Source organism: Mycotypha africana (assembly GCF_025528875.1).
Source record: "Mycotypha africana strain NRRL 2978 chromosome Unknown BDF20scaffold_7, whole genome shotgun sequence".
In the NCBI taxonomy this organism is placed as follows: Eukaryota; Fungi; Mucoromycota; class Mucoromycetes; order Mucorales; family Mycotyphaceae; genus Mycotypha; species Mycotypha africana.
This window is the reverse complement of record NW_026515731.1, coordinates 281,631-302,477: the sequence shown is the minus strand read 5'-3', so window position 1 is coordinate 302,477 and position 20,847 is coordinate 281,631. Positions and strand designations below refer to the sequence as shown.

The 20,847-nt window shown below is 36.4% G+C and overlaps 6 protein-coding genes and 1 non-coding gene across 7 annotated transcripts; 3 read left to right on the top strand and 4 right to left on the bottom strand.

The window, feature by feature from the left end:
- Window positions 1-2,039: 2,039 nt before the first annotated feature.
- Window positions 2,040-6,769, top strand: BDF20DRAFT_914108 (SAC3/GANP/Nin1/mts3/eIF-3 p25 family-domain-containing protein; the record flags this gene model as incomplete). Its single annotated transcript, XM_053084144.1, has 7 exons — window positions 2,040-3,245; window positions 3,509-3,799; window positions 3,915-4,158; window positions 4,297-4,866; window positions 5,001-6,381; window positions 6,452-6,578; window positions 6,644-6,769. 7 exons carry the CDS (start codon window positions 2,040-2,042, stop codon window positions 6,767-6,769), a joined length of 3,945 nt encoding a protein of 1,314 aa, XP_052934614.1.
- A 407-nt stretch (window positions 6,770-7,176) lies between these two features.
- On the top strand, window positions 7,177-8,857 carry BDF20DRAFT_588367 (snare associated Golgi protein-domain-containing protein). The gene is made up of 2 exons (XM_053075817.1): window positions 7,177-7,631; window positions 7,695-8,857. The coding sequence occupies exons 1-2, from the start codon at window positions 7,583-7,585 to the stop codon at window positions 8,621-8,623; spliced, it is 978 nt and encodes a 325-aa protein (XP_052934613.1). The 5' UTR covers window positions 7,177-7,582; the 3' UTR covers window positions 8,624-8,857.
- Window positions 8,858-10,371: 1,514 nt separating this feature from the next.
- Window positions 10,372-11,153, bottom strand: BDF20DRAFT_588410 (uncharacterized protein). The gene is made up of 2 exons (XM_053075818.1): window positions 11,043-11,153; window positions 10,372-10,961 (listed from the first exon to the last, which is right to left on the bottom strand). The coding sequence occupies exon 2, from the start codon at window positions 10,692-10,694 to the stop codon at window positions 10,395-10,397; it is 300 nt and encodes a 99-aa protein (XP_052934612.1). The 5' UTR covers window positions 10,695-10,961; window positions 11,043-11,153; the 3' UTR covers window positions 10,372-10,394.
- Window positions 11,154-11,472: 319 nt separating this feature from the next.
- BDF20DRAFT_877022 (uncharacterized protein) lies at window positions 11,473-11,859 on the bottom strand. Its single transcript, XM_053081414.1, has 2 exons — window positions 11,712-11,859; window positions 11,473-11,636 (listed from the first exon to the last, which is right to left on the bottom strand). The coding sequence occupies exons 1-2, from the start codon at window positions 11,788-11,790 to the stop codon at window positions 11,533-11,535; spliced, it is 183 nt and encodes a 60-aa protein (XP_052934611.1). The 5' UTR covers window positions 11,791-11,859; the 3' UTR covers window positions 11,473-11,532.
- A 2,734-nt stretch (window positions 11,860-14,593) lies between these two features.
- On the top strand, window positions 14,594-14,677 carry BDF20DRAFT_t114. The gene has a single exon. It is a non-coding gene; the product is annotated as a tRNA-Leu (tRNA).
- A 1,115-nt stretch (window positions 14,678-15,792) lies between these two features.
- On the bottom strand, window positions 15,793-16,981 carry BDF20DRAFT_822658 (amino acid/polyamine transporter I; the record flags this gene model as incomplete). Its single annotated transcript, XM_053077723.1, has 2 exons — window positions 15,793-16,140; window positions 16,217-16,981. 2 exons carry the CDS (start codon window positions 16,979-16,981, stop codon window positions 15,793-15,795), a joined length of 1,113 nt encoding a protein of 370 aa, XP_052934610.1.
- Window positions 16,982-19,082: 2,101 nt separating this feature from the next.
- BDF20DRAFT_1001707 (uncharacterized protein) lies at window positions 19,083-19,863 on the bottom strand (the record flags this gene model as incomplete). The annotated part of the gene is made up of 3 exons (XM_053074619.1): window positions 19,789-19,863; window positions 19,564-19,706; window positions 19,083-19,481 (listed from the first exon to the last, which is right to left on the bottom strand). Exons 1-3 carry the CDS (start codon window positions 19,835-19,837, stop codon window positions 19,083-19,085), a joined length of 591 nt encoding a protein of 196 aa, XP_052934609.1. The 5' UTR covers window positions 19,838-19,863.
- Between the last annotated feature and the right edge of the window lie 984 nt (window positions 19,864-20,847).

Genomic DNA, 20,847 nt, shown 5'->3' with positions numbered 1-20,847 from the left:
AACAACGGATGAGGAAGAAAAAAAAGGTTTAGAAGAGAGGCAAATGCGGTCTATTTTATATGGGCAGGATGTTTCGATGGGCTCTTGCTCCATTTGTAAGTTGTTGTAGATCTTACTAACTTATCCCATTATAATACACTAAGAACGTATAGAAAAGTCCTCTAATATGATATTTTTTAAGCAGAGAAATTAGCACTTACCATAACCAGAAGTAGTTCTTGCTGGTGTTCTAACTTGATACAAAACGAACAAAAAGAGTAAAGCACGCATCTAAGGGTGCTTTCCCCAACATCAGAATTCAAATAGAAACAATCTTTCGTGAAAGGATAGATTGCATTACTGATTACTATTGTTTAAATCATATTTTTCTCATAAGGATCGCCTTATTAATTGGCAAGAAATTGTTGAGTAGAATATAATAATTCGAATTCATTTAGGCGAAAAAGACGCGTATTTGTTGGATTTTTAATTCGTGCTACTAATAAAGAAATCCAAACCGGCCAGTTTCTACAGCCGAGGTAGTATAGAAAGCAACTTTTACAGAAGATGTACAGTGGAGCTGGTAAATATTGTCCGCTTTGAGAGAATACAGTAAATGTCAAATTGGGCGTTAACGCTTATTATGCATGTTGTACTTAGAATTTTAAATTGTTCAAAAATAGATATCATGCACCTTCGAAACTCCTTTATACTTTAGATTTTTTTATTTCGGTATGCTATGCATGTCTTATGAATTGTCGAGTTTAGTTAAGGATAGGTCTAAAGGAATCTCAGTCACATAGGTCTAGGAAAGAGCAATATCCTTTCACAAGCGTGCATTGACAATTCTATTCTAAGATTACATAAAACAATTTCTTCTACACTCTTCTTCTCAGTTACAGTATCTCATCGAAACGTGGAAAATACAAACCTCAGATGTGACACTGTGTATAGACAACACTGTTACCTCGTCTGATAAAAGCTAGCGTAGACATGATGCTACCCATCTCTTTCATAAAACTGACATAAAACTGAGAGTCTTGCTTCATTTACATAAATAGACAATACACACCCATCGTCATTGATTTCTTTACAGTCATCCGAACAGTAACAGTAACAACTGAGAGGATTTACTTGAACAGTGAAATATTATGAGCTGTTTTTACCTTTCGTAGAAGAAGAATAGCTGTTGACAGATTCCTTCAGCGATGACGGATAATCAAAGTTGCGGGTAAACGTGATGTCTGCATAGACCCACCTTATATTGATATGTTCTTCTCATGCCCCTGTCAATATAGCGAGAAAAGAAGAATACTTAGTTATATGCTTGCAATAAAAAGTCAACTGCACAAATATTCTCTGTCTTCATGCTCATGGTATAAACTGTATAAGGCTCTTTCTTTTCTCTGCCTTTGAAAAGAAATACATCATCTATTCTTATTTTGTTGCTATCGTAAATCAGTTGTCAAGAGGTAGATTTTACTGCTATGCAATTTTCTCACCACGTAGCCCCGTAACATTACGTCGTTTAAAGCTTGCGTGATAGACTGAAACTGTTCAAAAAGCAGTGACAGAGATTTCTTCAGGTAAACTACTGCTGGAATAGCTACCTCTATTATCCCATTATCCGCTGAATAGCAGAATTCTGCATGAGAGCATCTTATACTTACACAACAAACGTGGACTTGAAAGCTGTAATGGACTTGAAAACTGTAATAAGGATGGCTTTTTACTTTCAATCGTTAAAAACTATAGTATACCTTCATTTAAAAAAAGAAAAGGAAAAATGGGTATCTCATTATACAAAGTATGTAAAGCCATGCATAATATATTTTGTTAAGCACAGTTTTATAGCTTGAAGGAGAAAAGGTTCGGAGCTAATATTGTTCTCGCCGGTTCGGCATAAACAGAAAGCAGAGCTTTCGTCACGACGGGAACTTGGCCAAGTTGAGAATCAAAACAAAATTAAAAAAATATGTGGGCATTTTTCCATTTTTCTTTTATACTTTCTATCGTTCTCACGTTAAAAACTACAGTTACCCTCATTTACCATTGAAATCATGTTTTTCTCACAGCATAATGGTAGTGCAGGAGGTGCTGCTGGTAGAAATACTCTGGGATTTCCAAGCGCGTTTATGAATTCGCAGCCACAACACCATTCATCTTCTAGTAAATTTGATCTTGATAATGCCATAGCGCAAATGGTACCCGAGGCTAGGCATTCACGAAGATCTATGAATCAACAACAAGGTCACCAGGCGCAGCAAAAGAAGTTACCCAATAAGCAAACATTTGGTGCTTATACGCAACATCATCAGTCTTCTTTCCAACATCAGCAACGTCAGAGTTCAAATAACCTATTTAACCAAGGTCAGCAGCAATTTCCCCATGCACAGAGTTCAGATCAGATGCAGATTGATCCTCAAGGCCGACAGCAGCATACCTCTGCTTTTCAGAATTATCAAAGCTCACAGCAGCAGCAGCCACAGCAGCAGCAGTCTCGAAAATCTAGACATGCTCAAAAACACCCACATCGTATGACGAAAGGACCACAACAAAACGGCTTCAATGATAGCAGCATGTCGGATGCCCCGCAACAACTACAACAATATCGATCTCAACAAAAAAATCATAGGCAATTACAGCCGTCAGCCTTCTTAAAAAAGCAACTGACACAGCAATTATCATCATTCCCTATTAACAAACAGACGCAACAATCGCAACAGGAAGAGTTTGCACAACCCATGGAGGAAGACATGCAAGAGCAAAGCCCCTCTCCTTTAACAATGAAGCCTTCAATTCCTCAAAGAGTATATTTTCAGCAACAACAGCAGAAAACTTCTCCTTTCATCAAAAAATCCTCGACGCCTCAGCAAATACCATTAGATCAGCAGCCACAGTCCTCTTCTTTTATTCATTTCAAAGAACCATCACATTTACAACGAGTACAGCAACAACAGCGACCTCCCTTTCAGAAACAATCGAAACCTGTATTCACTTTGCCTTCTGCTGATGCCGCTACTGCTTTACAGTCACCTTTTAGTGAGCCTTCGCAATCACATATGCAGCAACGATCAACACCCATCGCTACCACGACCCCAGTGCAAAAAAAAAAGAATGCCCTCAATAAAGCCTCTTCAACAAGAATACAATCTCCTGCGAGCTCAACATCTCTAAGCAGCGCAAATAATAACAATGGAAAAGTAACAGCAGCAGATAGAGCTAAAAGATTCGGTGGAACAGCCAAAACGTCACTTTATGAACAAGTTGAGTATCTTTTTACAATCTCAATCACTCACTTGCTCTTGTGCAACATATCCTTGCACATGATGTCTCTCTGTTAATTGTGCGCTTGCAGGGTGGGAGAGATGAGAACGATCTATAGGATTGCTATTTCGAAGGCATAAGGACAAGAAAGGTGAAAGAAAAAAGGATAATTTTTACTAATCTCTTTTTTTTTTTTTTCTTTTTTTTTTTTTTTTTTGTCATTACTCTTTTTCTGCCTCGACATTGCTATACAACCTGATAGTTCAAAAAAGATCGAGTTCGTGAAAGAGAGCAAGCTATTCGAGATGGTTTAATCCCTGATCCAGAAAACCCTACGCGTCTAGAAGATGCAATTGATTTCCGTGGTACTTGCGAGGATAAATGCCCAGAATTCGAAATGATAGAAAGAGAGATTCAGAATGGTCTTGATGCACTTGAAACGGATGATTATGGTAATGCCGATCCTGATAAAGTGGTGAAAGCCTATAGAAGGTCAGCTGCGGGTAACGAACAACCACTGCCATCTGATGTTAGATCTCCTACCGCTCTTGTGGTAAAGTATTTGGACAGCAATAGTTTGGTTTTTTTGGCGATGATCAAATTTTCTCTGATACAAAAAAACCGAATCTAATCTACCTTTTCTCTTTGCTCGTTACAAATGTATATAGGCAACATTAGATTATTTGATAGATGAAGTTTTATCGAACCAACCATTAGAAAAGTGCCATGCTTTCATTCGTGATAGAACAAGATCTATCCGTCAAGATTTTACACTGCAAAATATCCGGGATGTTACAGCCGTTCATGTGCACGAACGAGTTGCCCGTTTTCATATCCTATGTTTACATGAAATGTGTGAATACGATGAAAGTAAATTCAGTGAACAGCAAGAAATAGAACAACTTAGAAAAGGTATTTCTTTTTTTGATTCGCCACAACACTCTGTCTTTGCATCTCTTTTCGAAGATGTCATACTGCGATGAAAACCATATATATACAGATGGAGAGAAAACCAACCATTATTACCCACATTATCACTTTAATCTATAGTTTTGCTCAGTTTGATGGAATTTTATGATGATCTTCGTGAAGAAGGCATTGAAACAGAAAATGAAGCTGAATTCCGCGCTTATCACCTCATTACCCATATTCGTGATCAAGATTTAATGCGACAAGCTCAGACCTTACCCATTCATGTGTTTAAGCACCCTTATATGAAACGTGCGTTAGAATTTCACGCACTTGCCCAGAGAAACAATGAAATTATGGAAACATCTTCGCGTAAAAACAAGTTTCTAAATGTAGAAGCGAGTCAGAATAACTATACTGGTTTTTTCAAGTTAATTGCAGATAAGGATACTCCGTTTTTGATGGCGTGTTTGTTGGAATGTCATTTTGCTGATATTCGAAAAGGTGCCTTGAAGGCAATGAATTTGTCTTATATGATCAAAGCAGGAGGTGTAGAAGCAGAAGATGTACGAAGAGTCTTGGCTTACGATACGATGTCCCATTTGTTGGAAGAAGCAGCTTTGTATGGTTTGGTGATTGATATGTCGCTGGGTGAACCTACAATTTGTTTTGGTCAAAAGCACTATCGCACAAAAACTGCTGTTTTTAAAGGTAAGATGTTTGTAGTTATTTCTGGATATATTGTTTCCTTTCCTTTTATCTTTGGTTTTTTATGCTTTCATTCTCGATTTTATTAACCGTTTGTTTTTTTGTTTTTTTTTTGTTGTTTTTTTTTGCTTTTATAGAACCGTTATCCAATCCTTCACAAAAGAAATCATTATCCTTGGTGGAACCAAAAAAGGGTGGCCGTACCTTCAAGCAGATTATCAATGGTGATGCGTTCAACAACATCAACACAACACCGCGGACGTCGCTTCAGCTCTCGAACATGTTTGTACAGTATAACAGCGAGCAGCGACCTGTCGAAATTAAAGTGAAGTTTACTGATTTGACAGGTTCACCGCCTAAACGAATTGGTAAAACCGTTTCTACAAACAATAATCAGCAGTCGACTAAGAACGAAAAAGAAGAGTTAGAAAGACTGAAAAATCAAGTACAAAGCATGGAAGCAGAAGTAGAGCGTGAAAAGCAGCGAATGGCTGAGTTGGTCAAAGTGAGAGAAGAACAGATGAGATTGAGAAAGGAACAAGAAGAGAAGGTAAAGGTAGAAGAAGAACGTCAACGTCAGGAGCAGCTTCAGCGTAAAGCCGCTGCTGCTGCTGCTGCTGCTGCTGCTGAAGAAGAAGAAGAAAAAGAAAGAAAAGAACGTGAAATAAGCGAGGAACAGCAACGAAAAGCAGCCGCCATGCAAGAAGAACTTCAACAACAGGCTGCTAAGGATGAAATGATTGCCTCTTTACGCCGTAAAGCTATTGTGTCGAAAACAGTCAACCACTTAAGAAACACCTTTATAGAGAATTTCATTGCCGATGCAGCAAGACAAAGATTACAAAAGATACTTCGTACCCGTCAATTAATTCGCTGGCGAATGAGGTCTAAATTAGCGGATGTACGTGAAAGGATTTCAAAACGTAAAATTAAAATATCACAATGGCGCAGACAGTGGGAGTTGGATCATAAATCATCATTTGTGTTGAAGAACCCATATTCAGCACTACCTAAACAGCTTGCAAAAAGCAAATGCTTACAGCTGACATCGACAGAAATTCAGCAAAGAGTAGAACATTGTTTAGAAGCAGAAGAAATAGCAGTGGAATTATATGAAGCGAAACCGAACAAGAACAGCGAGGAGCATATGGCAAGTGTTTGGCAAACGGAAAAATTTGCTTTCAATAATATATACCCTCGTATCAATGATAAATTTGAACGTTACAAGCAGCAACTTCAAACCATTACTGGTACTACCACAGAAGATAATGTCAGGATTAATTGGGAATTACTTATCCACGTTGCTGACACCCGACTTGAATCTTCCGGTTGGTTTAAGCGCAAGTTTGGCTTGGATAATACGACTTTACAACGATGCGATCGATATGTTACATGCGATATCACACTTAAGATGATGACACCAGTAACTGAATTATATGAAATTCAAGCACTTCATACCAAAGCTATTATCTTTTCGTTACCTGAACATGAATCGCACAAGAAGTCCTGCAGCGAAATGTAAGTCCCTTAGTAACGAAACTGTATGTAAAGTGTGCTGCTCTAATTGCCCAAATTTCATGTTTTGTAGTGAGGATTATTGGACAATTAATCGCATTCAATTAAAGGCGCTATTAGATAAACTTGATCAATACCATCCTGGTGTAAAGCTTCCTATTGTATTCACATTTTTCCCAGATAATACCCCGATTGAACAGGTGCGTAAGCCGCAAATAACGAGATACGGTTCTTTGTTTACTAAAGCCTTCCATCTGTTTAATAGATACCATACTTATTGGATCTCAATAATTCAGACAAGATCTCTGACTGGCATATTTTACTTATGAATCCTTTGACTATTCCTCAGAGAATCTGTGAAGAAGTGAACTGGTTGGCCAAGAAAGCTTAAAAAAGCATCATTACCTTTCTCTTTGTAAATAAAACTGCTGAACATTCTTATACGATGAAGTAAACAAATAGACGACTTTCAAAACAGATCTGCATGCTATGAGATAGTGTGGCTTTACTATGAAAGCTCGAAACCATAACTGATCAATTGCTGACTGGTGTCTGAGTTTCTTCCAGGTGATATTCTGTAAGAAGAACAGAGTCAAGTGTAGCTAAGAGTGATGTTATTGTTGTTTAGCTTTCTCGATTTAGATAAAATCAATACGAGTCTTTTGATGATTATGTAAGTCCGCCGAAATCAAGCTTATCTGAACACTAAAACACAGCACAAAAAAGAAGTAAAAATATGGAAGCTATGCTTTTTTCAGGGCAAAATAAATTGAAAGAAATACTTGGCGTTCACATCTGTAGAACACTATAGTCTGTGTCTGCTGCTGATAAGGATGGACAACGGGCAAATTGATTTTACCCAACAACTCTAAAACATAGAATTGTTCGATTTCATAATGCATTACATTTGCTCGCGAGACACAGATACTGTATACCGGTGGCAAATAAGATCAGGATACAAGGTTAGCTAATTATTGTTTCTACAGGGAAGGTCATCAGCAAGTCGTCTGTTCACAACCTCGCACTAACATCGGGCCATATTTCGTACATGACTGCTGTATCCAATTAAAATTTGAGTAACTACAATTGGTCCAGCTCTATTTCTACTTCAGGTTTTAGGGAAAAAAAAAAAAATCTTTTCCTACCATTTCCTGTTCACAGCCTTTCCCTCTATTAAAATAATCTTTCATCTGATTTTTTTTTTATGGAACATTCACATTTAAAAAATCAATCCTCAGCGTTAGAAGGAAGCAGTAGGGATTATTTTGTAGTTATTGATGATTTTTCAGATCTGGACTCGCAAACAATTACAGTAGCAACTCGTAGCAACAATTTATCCAATACAGATGATGAAGTTATATACAGAGAAAATGGCCAATCTTCAAATACACCCACCTGGAAACGACTGCTCCCCAGAGTTACAGCATTTATCTTTATTGGCGTCATGTCACTTATTTTTTCAGTCTCTCTAGCAGATGCCATCCTTGATATAAAATTACCTAGAACCTTGGAAAGTGTCCAAGAAACAGCTATTCAACTCGAGCAACGCATCAACAATAGCTGGAACGGTTACGGCTCAGTCACATTTGTATTCTCTATACTTTACCTTTGGCAACAAGCATTTTCTATACCCGGGTCAGTTTTACTGAACTTGTTAGCGGGTTATCTGTATGGCATCACAATGGGAACTGTATGGACCAGTTTATTGACAGCTGCAGGTGCTACTTTGGCTTACGGTCTCGCCATGTTAGTAGGTGAACCTCTTATGCAACTTTCTTGGTTTGCTCGAAAAGCCGAACCTTTAAACCGTCAACTTGAGGAGGAAAAGCAAAATGGGGGCCTTTTTTGGTGGCTATTGTTTGCTCGTCTGTTCCCTTTTTCACCATACTGGTTTATCAATCTCATTTCACCTTTGCTTGATATCCCTGTCTCTCCCTTTTTCTGGTCTACATTCTTAGGTTCTATGCCTTATAACTTTGTTTGTGCACAAGCTGGTGACGTTCTGGGCGATTTGACTTCAACTTCTGATATAGTTTCTGTGTCACTCATGATGAAACTGCTGATTGTGTCGTTCATTTCGTTAGTACCCGTGATCTGGGGTAAACAGATTCAACAATGGACCCGTAAGATAGTGGGACTTCCTCCCATTTTAAACATAGATCCTGAAAAACAAATGAATAGCAGCTCTTCAGAATTAGAATTGACAGCAAATGGTTACTCAAGAGTAAATACCGAAATTGTTTGAAGTTGTTAATAACGAGTGCATTTGCTTTTCATCAGTATATATTGTATATAGTACAATTTTAGTCCTTATTACTACGCTGTCTCATCTCTCACATATCCCCCGATTATACCAACCTTATTTGTTATCTGCATTCAGTACGTCCTTAATCTATAATAATATCATTAATAGCGCCTAAAATAAACCAATTGATTATTTTATTTTTATTTTTTTTTTTATTTTTTTTTTTTATGACTTGTCAAAGTGTTGATGGTTACCACGAGCAAGTCAGCAACAATGTCTCATGATTTATTGATTTCAAATATAAGTACTGCTCATCTGAATTGGTAAACGGGACATTTGGACAAATGTAAAGATGAGGAAAATTCGGAATTAAGGATGATTTCACTGTGAGATTATTTACCCAAATAAGAGCCGAGCTGCTGATTTAAGAAAATTTTCACTTATATAAACTATGACTATATGAGGTTTATTTTGCGGCAGGAGTGGCATATAAACATTAGTTCGGAATAACATTCGACAACCAGAATACAGTACGTCAAATTATTGCTCTCGATATGGAAGTAGAGCACGGTTGAAGAGAGGCTCAATCCATCTTCATTTACACAACAACTATTCGTACAAATGAGAACACCAGGCACGACTATCCCTTCGAAAATAGCGCCTGTAATCTTTTCACAATATTTAAGCTGCACAAAGCTGGTTGCCTACAAAAACTGGATTATTGCAGTTTTTTCAGGATATATGAATACTATGTGGAAATCATAAATAGAAACGCGTAAACTTTACTGTTATGAGTGTCGTGGTTTGAGCGATATGTTTAATTGACAACATTGTACGAGATGCGAGTCTCCGTACGAGTTGTATGAGTTCTTCATCACCGTTGAGATGATGAATAGAAGTGCAAGAACAAATAGGAAATAAATGTTAAGTTTCCAAACGAGTATAATCAACTCATATAGGATTAAACAGCTTGCCGTTTCATAGAAACCCAACCAACGAAGTTTACAATTACATCGATTTTTTTAACCCTTCAAAGTGAAATTAGTTTTTTTTCACATTGCTATTCAAATAAAACATCGGTTATATAAATAGTTGAAAATATGTATTAAATAGTTCAGGTACAAATTAGTCCATCAATGGCGAAAGGCCTCGTTATTTCTTCATTTCAATTTATCAACATGAGTTTACTAACTGAGCGTCTCTGAGCTCCCTACAACAAGCCAATCATAATTGTTTCTGAGTAACCAAACAACGTCATGATATGATTAATATCGGATTAGGTTATATAAAACAAAAAAACTTTATAGTTCGAATTATAGAATCAGGTAAAGGTCCCTTTTATCAGATCGACTTTTCTGTCACTTAAATACTTTTCTACTTTAAGTTACAACGTCCGCTATCTTCTTTAGATTACTGCATACCACCTTGGGTCGCTCATTTTATATCTACAGTTTTTTAACTGCGGCTTTAGGCGAAAGCTTAAAAATAACTGGACGGAATGACCAAAATTTTGAGACGATTGAGTTCGAGTTTGAAGATCGAACTAACAGTGAAATGAAGACGTTTACCTGTAAATATCAAGCCAGTTTCGTTCTGGCGATAATAAATATCAAAAGACTAAGAAGTTGTCTTTCGGTTGAACTCCATAGGACGTTCCTTGTCTTTCCATACCGAAATGCTGATGGCCATCATGGTTTTTGCTGCATAGACATCGCGGTTCCATAATATCTTCAGGTTTTGCAAACAAGGATACTACAGTCACGCACGGTGTCTAATTCCCTTCTTTTTTCCGTAATTCTTCGTTGTATTTGATACCTCCATCGACAAGTATGTTCACCATTATGTCTGCAGCACGCTGTTTGCCTTGATGCAGACGGAATCTTGTTCCACCAATACCAGGCTCATAGAATGAGAACAGGATCTCTAAATATTGTAGTATGTAAAGAGTATATCTCTTATACTGTTCAGGCGAGCCTGTTTTACTACTCGATATATTGCTTTCTATTGCTTTTATCGTACAATCGGCCTTTTTCCTTTCTAATTCTGCATTGACACGAGTACTACCCGTCATGTGCTAATATTCTTTTGTCGAGCAGCGCCGTATCTCATGTCTGTTTGTTTCTAACCCGATTGCTGCTGTAAATACTGTCTTTCGGCCAGGATCAACAAATGTGGGTCTGTAGTTTGCCGTGATCTCTTCATAGGAAAAGTCTTCCAAGGTCAAGTCATGATGATCAATGATGGCGTCTTCTTTTGGTTTCTTCTTACGACTAAATAGGAAGCCTACAGTAAAGCCATCAGATCCAATGAGATTTCTGAAAAGCATACTTGTGTTTGTCTTTAGCTCAGCAATACTATGACATAAGTGAAAGAATAATCTTGAGAACAGAGTTCTTTATCAGAGTGCTATTTACTTTACCTTTTGAAGCCTAACTTTTTGAAGTTGAACACTTTACAAAATTGTTAATAACCCTTTACAAGTCTTCCAGGAAATAAAAAATGAGTAAGGGCGTTTATGCTGATGGTAATGAAGCGCCATGATACTAAGGGCGTAGGAAAGGGAAGAAGCGATGAGATAATGGTAACCTACGAGCATTATAGGGAAGATGTTTAGAATGCTCTTCTTCGTAGTAGTCTTGGGTAAACCACAAGGGCCTGACAAATTTGACCGGTCGGTCGCCAATGACAGAAGCGTAACCTGGTCTGCAAAGCTCTTGCGAGCGAGCAGTGGTATGGCAATCTTGTCCACAGCTGAGGTACTTTAAAGCTTGTGGGGTGGTCTTTTTCCGTTTAACTGCTTTCTTCTTCTCTTTCACTTGGTCACTCTGTTTTCTCTTTTTGCCACTGCCACCAACTTCAAGGAGGTTACTCACAAGCAATTAAGTGCTGTGTGTAAGATAGATTTAGGTTTATTTCTTATCATCATCAGCATTCACGGCTTTGTAATACTTGCATTTGTAGTAACGCTTGTCAAAATGACCTGGCTCATAGCAATCTCGACACTTGGTATGGTCTAAAAAGTTAGAACAGATATCAGAATCCTTATATCTTGATCTGATGGTTCTCCTACAATTATCAAGCGTTTTACCAAATGGGTTCGTTTTAACCTGGTTCTTATGCTTTTCTTTAATAGATCTAATCTTCTGTATAATGAAACTTTTGTACATGAATAGAGCTGTAAGTTACAAAAAAAAATGCGAAATACGGAAAATAAGGGATCTTATTCTCGTTTAAAAGAGCCTCTTCATTATTGTGGTATTTGATGACTTGTAGAGTTAAATATCACTTGATTAAAACAGTAAAAAGCTTAACGAGATCAAACTAGTAGGTCTTTATTTTGAACCAAGTTAGGTTCAAAGAGAAGAAAAATATCTACTGCAAAAATTTAAATATCTTCTTCATATTGCGGAACCTAGAAACTGGCAGCTGAGTTATTCTACTCAAAGAAGACGTACGTCTTCTGAACCGTAAAAGAATAGAATTCTCCCTTGAGGAGATTACGCATCTACCCGGAGCGGGTGGACTTGTAAACGTATCCATGGCTTGATCTAGTGATCATGCAACTAACCTATTTTCCCGTGCTAACCATTATGTAGCACTGCTTGCAGGAAAATAGTATTCGTGCGTGGTGTTTGAGTTGAGTGAACAGTTATTGTAAAGGATGATCACAACCTATTATCTTGTAATCATTCTTTATGCCGAAGGCAGAGAATAGTACTTATAACCTATTATACCTTGGTGTTGAATCAATATATCCTGCATGTCCATATATTAATTCTACTATATATCCTATGTCATATAGTAACGTATTATAGCAAAATAAGTAAACTGTATATCCTAAATGACAACCTGTTCAGCCTTATACGAGGTAGCTAATGTCGTATAAGAATCATCACTTATTCTATATTCGTTTCCTATCCTACTTTATATTATTTCAGCAGTAATGAGGTGTGAGGATCTTGTATAATTTGTATACGAGTTCTCCACATCTCATATGGTGCTGTCAACTAAACACAACACTTAATTCACGGTACTCATATATTAGAGTTTATGTAGTTTCTAATTATTTCTGGTTTGCAATATTGTATAATTCATCTTTATCCTTCATAAAGTGAATTATATCTTTAATATTTGTATATTATCTACCCTCAAATACGACAATTATAATTTAACTTCGACAACAAAAACGCGACAAAAGAAAGACACGTCTTTATCATTGGGCAAAGTTCCAAAAAAGGCACTGACGAACATCTGGTTGGTCTTATAACACATTGTCATTTGACGAAAAAGTTGTCAAGCTTTTTGTAGCTCACCCTATTGCAAAGTGATACCAATAAGAGCTTTCTTAGCGACATCCTTACTAATGAAGACTCATTTTTAGGATTAGCTTGTACACCATCCTTAATGCTACTTGGATGTTACTGGATAATTGATTATCAGCGAAATCGTCCAAGAATAATATACCGCTTCATCATAAAATAATTGAAAGTTGTCTAAATTAAGATTTCATATTGTTTAATAAAATTTGTGAAGAGTCTGATGTCGTATTTGAGGGTAGATAATATACAAATATTAAAGATATAATTCACTTTATGAAGGATAAAGATGAATTATACAATATTGCAAACCAGAAATAATTAGAAACTACATAAACTCTAATATATGAGTACCGTGAATTAAGTGTTGTGTTTAGTTGACAGCACCATATGAGATGTGGAGAACTCGTATACAAATTATACAAGATCCTCACACCTCATTACTGCTGAAATAATATAAAGTAGGATAGGAAACGAATATAGAATAAGTGATGATTCTTATACGACATTAGCTACCTCGTATAAGGCTGAACAGGTTGTCATTTAGGATATACAGTTTACTTATTTTGCTATAATACGTTACTATATGACATAGGATATATAGTAGAATTAATATATGGACATGCAGGATATATTGATTCAACACCAAGGTATAATAGGTTATAAGTACTATTCTCTGCCTTCGGCATAAAGAATGATTACAAGATAATAGGTTGTGATCATCCTTTACAATAACTGTTCACTCAACTCAAACACCACGCACGAATACTATTTTCCTGCAAGCAGTGCTACATAATGGTTAGCACGGGAAAATAGGTTAGTTGCATGATCACTAGATCAAGCCATGGATACGTTTACAAGTCCACCCGCTCCGGGTAGATGCGTAATCTCCTCAAGGGAGAATTCTATTCTTTTACGGTTCAGAAGACGTACGTCTTCTTTGAGTAGAATAACTCAGCTGCCAGTTTCTAGGTTCCGCAATATGAAGAAGATATTTAAATTTTTGCAGTAGATATTTTTCTTCTCTTTGAACTTAACTTGATTCAAAATAAAACGTACTAGTTTGATCTCGTTAACTTTTTATTGTTTTAACTAAGTGATATTTAACTCCACAAGTCGTCAAATACCACATCTGAAATAGCAGTTAAAACACTCTATTCTCCTCATTTCCTCTCGACTAATCATATCTGTGAGTATAGAAAAATTACTGATTTGTTCCTCTTATAATATGAATATACTAGCAATAAATAATTGATCGTACAAATGTGTAAATTAATATCTGAAGAGAGAAGAAAAATAAACTACTGAAAACTAACTAATCAAAATCCTAATCAATTCATCAAAATTCAGAAATATTAAATAAAACTCGAGAGTTAACACGAATCCAATAATCAAAATAAAATGTTCATAGTGAATATGATTGCTCAAAAGAAAGAGAGAGTTCCTAATATTATGTTATGGGTAGTATGTATGCTAAAATTAATATGTATGATTTCAAATATGTATGTAAAGTAAATTGTTAAAAGTCCGTGAGTATATGAATTTTGTGATTGAGCGTGATATTTATCCGGACTGCTGAGTTGCTCCGGGTCGAACTTAACAAATTAAGATGCAAACTATTATAATTTATTATACTGACGATGAGTCATCGTTAAGTGTCATGGCCGAGTGGTCTAAGGCGGCAGACTTAAGATCTGCTCCTCGTAAGAGGGCGTGGGTTCAAACCCCACTGACACTAACATTTTTCGTGTTTTTGCCAGTAGTGCGTGTAAAATTCAATGACAATTTCTTTTATGTGAACCCAGCCTCGTTTTAAACGAACTACTACGTTTTGTAGACGACTCATTGAAATATCATATTAACAAATGTCGTGTTATAACGGTAATATAAAAGGAACATAACTCTCTGAATAGAATAAAGAATCATCCTCTTTTTCTCTTTTCTAAAACTTTGTATTTAGAGTAAGAGTACCCTTGTTTTATCGTTAGCTCAGTGCGCGACAGTATTAACAAAAACTTAAGTTATATCTTTTTCTTATGGAATATAGTTTTGATAAAGGGTGAGTGATAAGAAGCGATCGTCAACAACTACCCTGATATTGTTGCTGCGGTCAGGAACGATAACGTTACAAAAAGGTTTGCTTCATTGGAAAAAATATTGTTGAGGGTATAATGTAACTAACAGTTATAGGTCAAAAGAGAAAGAAAAACAAAAATATTGGCTGTATTTGTTACCATTGTTGACATGTATCAATGGAAAAGCGTATAAGACATAGCTCAAATAATTAATTCAAGGATTGAAAGTCATAAATCGTAAACGCAGTGAGTACTTTGTTTGGAATTAGCCTCTATAAACCTTTGACAATAAGCTGAGATGTATTTTCTACACAAATCGCTAAGAGTTCAAAAGCTCGGAAGTGTTGAGTCAAATGATTGATTACTTCTGCGAAGTGAAAGGAGGATACAGTAGGAAGTACACGATAATTTGAACCGGGGATTATTTATTGTTTAGAACGTACGACTTTTGATCTTTTTCTTTTTCTTAAAAAAAAAATAAGTAAAATAGAAATATAAGTACAGGAAACAAACACGAAGGAAGACTCAGAGTACATACGGAATTTTGCAACAAAATATTTGGTTCACAAGGATTTAAAACTACCTTAATTAATTTGTACGAATGAGGGGTATTATACACAGAGTAGTGATTTGTTATTAACGCTCTCTTAGTATGTTTCTATTGATAACTTTCTTGATAAACAGGAACATCAATTTTTGTTGTAATTGACAGTAAGGTTCTGCGTTAAGGTAATTTAATAATATGCTAATTTACATGCATTGTGCTGTATGCTTTTCTTTAATCTGTTGAATTTTCCACTGGCCCTGTATAATTCTTTCGACCGGATATTAACCAAAAAATGATAGAAAATCCCATAATGCCACAAATCATTACAGATGCCCAGTTCATGGTTTCTGCTGTCACAGGTGACACAGATGGTATACATAGAATGACACTGAAGAAGCACACCCAAACTATGCTGATGATGTTCAAAGGTATACTAAGTTTTCCCAAACTAAAGGGACCCTTTGGCATTTCATCTCGAACGCCAAAGAGACGACAGAGCAGAGGCAGGCCATAGGAGACATTGATGCAAATAACGGCTGCACTCATGATCGCTTGCCAATATACTTCTGAGCCAAAAACCTAAATATACAAGTACATATCGTTAATATTTCATATTGCATTTGTTAGTGCTGGTCTTCGAGTTTCTGGTATTTACCGGCATGATAAGTGATATTGAGATTACTAATTGTAATATCAGTGCATTCACAGGGACTCGCGTCTTTTCGTTAAGTTGGTAAATCACTCCAGAGTAAGGGAAGCAGCGATCTCTACTGAGAGCCCAGAATATATGCACAGTAGCCAGCATAGAATTACATAACGATGAAAATTGTGCTACAAGCATAATGACCAAGAAAAATACACAGAGCCCACTGTTACGTGTCGCCTGTATAAAAAAAGTAGCTACGGGCATAGCTGAGTCTAGGATACTGTCTACGTCTTGAATGGAAAACAAAGTAATGAGAATAAGCGCAAATCCTTGAATAATGGCCCCCAAAACGCAAATGATGATTCCCCGGGGTGCTGTGATATCGGCTTTCTTTGTTCCTTCGACAATCTGTGCACCGCATTCATAGCCTACTAATGTCCAGCCCGACTGAAGTAAGCCTAGCAGGAATGCCATTCCTTTATTGGTATAGCCCGTTCTATTGATAAATTCAGTGAATACCCATTTGGCACTCTGGTGTGTTGGCGCCATAGCAGGAACTGCAACAATAATGAGGATAGTGCCTATACCAACCCAAACGAGAACAAACTTATTCAGATAGGAGCTTGCTTTCAAACCGAATAGATTGAATATTGTTGCTGCAACAAAAAAAGCACAATAAAGGCCTACATATGCCCCTTGAGCAGTGATTTGTTTGGTGTTTAGGATGTTGGCAATGCCGATAACAAAGTCGGCACAAGACCAAGCAAGCGTCATATTCGCTGTAACTAAACCAATGCAATATGCATAGCCGGTAATCCATGCCATGACTGTTTTATAATGTTAAACTATTATTTCTCAATCTTCAGTTGGCAATTTCATATCCATAACTTACAGGGACCCCATTTCTTATTAGAGAGTAGAAATGACCAGGAATAGACGCCACCAGCTAATGGATAAGCAGATATAACTTCAGCCATCGAGAAGGCAATACATAAAACGAATGGAGACACCACAATGTAGCCCCAAAATAAAGAGGATGGTCCACCTGCTACAATACTTGGGCCAAATCCTACCATCCAGTTTGGGAGTACACTCATTGTAGTGAATGCAAAGCCTGCTTGAACAAAAAGACTGATCTCACGCTTGAATTCCTGCTTATACCCCAAATCGGCTAACCTTTGAGCATCATAATCAAGATTGTTGGATTCTACGTGTTGAACGTCTGGAGCATTCTTTTCTTTTGTGGTGTTAATAGACTGATATGTTAAAATAGGAAAATTTAAAAATGTGACCTCTTTTAGCATAACATAAACCGTCAATGTATGTTACTTACTGCATTTTCTTTGCTGATGATATTCCTTTGCTCAGTCATTGATGTGTACTACAAGTATTTATTTTTTACAGAAGTGCTTCGAAATAACTCGTGATCTTAAGTGTGAAAGCAGAAAATGAAGAGGTAATGAAGAAAGTAGAATTGCACAATTCTGAAAGTCTATTTTATTGCCCTACTACTTGTACTTTAGAGAAAGAATTTGTTCACATAGGTAGCGAGCTTCAATTTTTATAGGTCTAAAAGCAGATCAAAAATTACACACTACATAAAAGGCTATTAAGGTAATTTTTCTTAAAGAGGTTCAAAAAGTGACAGAAAACCGTGGTAACAGTTGAAGTCAAAATCTTGTGTGAAAAGATTGTAAATTATACAATTTAGTCAACCTGTACTACAAATGTTTGTCAAAGTTTAAATTTATGACAGCAGGAGCTGTTAAATGTTTCCCACCGCCACACATTGAACACTAGTCGGATACTTTTAAAAGTGCTATTGCTGCTTACCTCTCAAAAGGAACAATGAATTTGGCATTTCAAAATTATTCCAATTGGTACATCCAGATGTTTCAGAAAGTTTATCTCTTATTCTTACGAATAGTGAAAGCTGACAGGTTAAGCACTATTGTTTGTCTGACGCTATATAACGTACACGATTATTTGAGATATTTTTAGTGGATTCTTTAGCATGATGTAACTCGTATGAACATCTGCGAATTGATCGAATTAAAGCATCGTTTGATAGTCGAGAGAACACTGGATTTAGCAGCTTAAACCGGTATTACTTTTATAAAATGGTTTAATTACAGCCTTTACGCTTGTTCAAAGTCGTAAGTCAGTATCACGAGTATCTTTGAGAATAGGTGCCTTTTATTTCAAATACGGAGACTATAAGCAAATCTTATGCCCGCTGAGAAGGACGCTGACCAGTTGCTGTCTCTGAAGAAGGAACTTGTATGCATTTGTTAAAACTTCGATTTCACGGGTGTCAATCCTGCATTGCATTTCCAATGGTGTCGATTATATACTCCTCTGACATTCTACGACCTACCAATTCTTACCACTTTTAGTTGGATATTATTGCAACATCTGACTGCAGAATCTAGCAATTATAGATGGTTTTTTAAACAGATACTGCTATTCATTTACTAAAAGCGATTGAGGGTGATATTGGAGGCATAAAACGAGTTTTGCGGCATTAGTCCTACAGTTATATAATACAAGAGTATTCGAGCGTTCGCACTGTATTGCTGCCTGATGTAGAATGGTCTTTCGAATTACGGTAGCAACTAATCGTATGTCTCCAACAATACGAATTAGGAGTATACAAGTATTTGACTGGCGGTGGTCATGCATTTAAAGACAAAACGCAAGCAATATTGTCATACTGAAAGGAAGTGGTTATTGTGTCTTTAATCATTGATAGTTTTATTGATAGTTTTGAGTTATGATAAGTATTGTCAACGAGAATTTAGTTTTGTGAAATAGAAATAATATGATGAGAGTTGGGGATCCTAATGTTTTAAATTGTAAATTGGCTTAAATATGCTTAAATAGCACGGATAGCGCTGGAGAATAAACCATCCAATTCAGCAGCAGCTCGATTGACATCATCCTTGTGGTCTTTATCAGCTCTTTCTGCTAAGCAGGTAGTCAGCGGCCTTACCAAGGCCTGAATATTTCTAAGATCGTTTCTCAAAAGACTGCAAGCCAATAGAACGTGCTCAAGTTGAGGTTTCTTGGATAAAATAGTAGTCAAAATAAGACGAATCTCTGCAACAAGGGGTTCTTTTTCGTCAAGGATATCTTTAGTTTCTGCTTCCGTGAGCTCTCTAGGAATAGCACAGCAATCATATCTAGCCCTATGGATCAGATCCTCGATCTCCCTTTCAGCGGTATGAAGACTAAAAGCAGCTAAAAAACCATCGGTACCCTTGAAATATAGGAGCTACGAATGTGGTATAGCAAAAAAAATTGTATTTTAGTAAGATAATGATGTATAAGAGCCTGTTGAATTACTATATATTTACCTCTTCATTTGCAGACTTGAGTTTATTAACAATATTGACAATGTCAGCTTTACATGTCTTAATTTTATCGTCACAGACAGTTGCGTCACTATCATCAGTATCACTTAAATGGTCCTTTTTTTTTCCTGCCAAAACAACAGTGACTATGGAGATTGAAAAGGAATTCAGTAAAAAAATGGCGTTAGACGTGTAGAGAGCTCTTCAATACAGTTAGATAATACGCACCTTGAATGCTTAAAGCAATTGTAAGCAATATGGTAATAATAGTACGCATTCTGAGTTGGCACTTTTCAATTGTATATGATAAAATGTGAGGAAGAATATTATTGTCTGAAGTTTAGAAACAAGAGTCGATATGAATCAGCTCTATATATACTTTCTATTTATTTTGGTTTTCTGTAGTGAAGCTACAAAAGATTGTCATAGCTCAGGGGTTACGCGAAATGCATGATTGCCCAAGCAAAAAACTCTATTATTCTGCCTGCATTTTTACAACATATAAAGTTTACCTGTTGAATTATTCAAATAGGCAAGCCAGGAGGACCTAAGACAACAATTTCCAACAGTTACAACTTTCATAGGGGCTACTTTTAGCATATGAAGTTGTCTGTATGTAGGTAATCCAAAGACAAGGATAATTTATTATATATTGAACAGATTCTTTTCCAATGAATTTTTAATCTGAAAGTAACTCTAACTCTCTACTTTATTAAGCCCTGCTGACAGTCTAAAACAGATGATCAGTCGTTAGACATTTTGAACACAGAGGTAACTGAAAGATAGCGTAGAATATGGAAAATAATGTTTCTTCTCATGTTACTGCCTGCCCTGAATTCTTGTACTTATCACATCTTAAAAAAAAAAAAAAAATAACTAAACGGATATGCAATGATCCGTGTTTCTAGAAGAACCCCCAACAAGATCTGCAGATGAAAGCAAATTTGAGTCATGGAAAGTATCGCTATACACTGAGCTATAGATGGTGCTATATACGATATACATTCTGGAAACTGTGTTGCTAGTTAAGTTTTGACATCTAGGCGTGGTATCCGATGAATTTAACTTTAAAATCAATAATAAAGAATAGCACAACAGAAAATAAATACGAAAGCTTAACGAAATCAACCCACTGTCTTTATTTCCCTTTCCAAAAACAAGCTGAAGAAAAGAAAAGAAAACTAGAATTTCTACTATTAATGAAGAGTTATAATGTTTGCTGTCTGTATCGAGATCTATAACTAGCTCTTATGTATTATGGTCAGATAATACTCAGTGAGTCAGTAG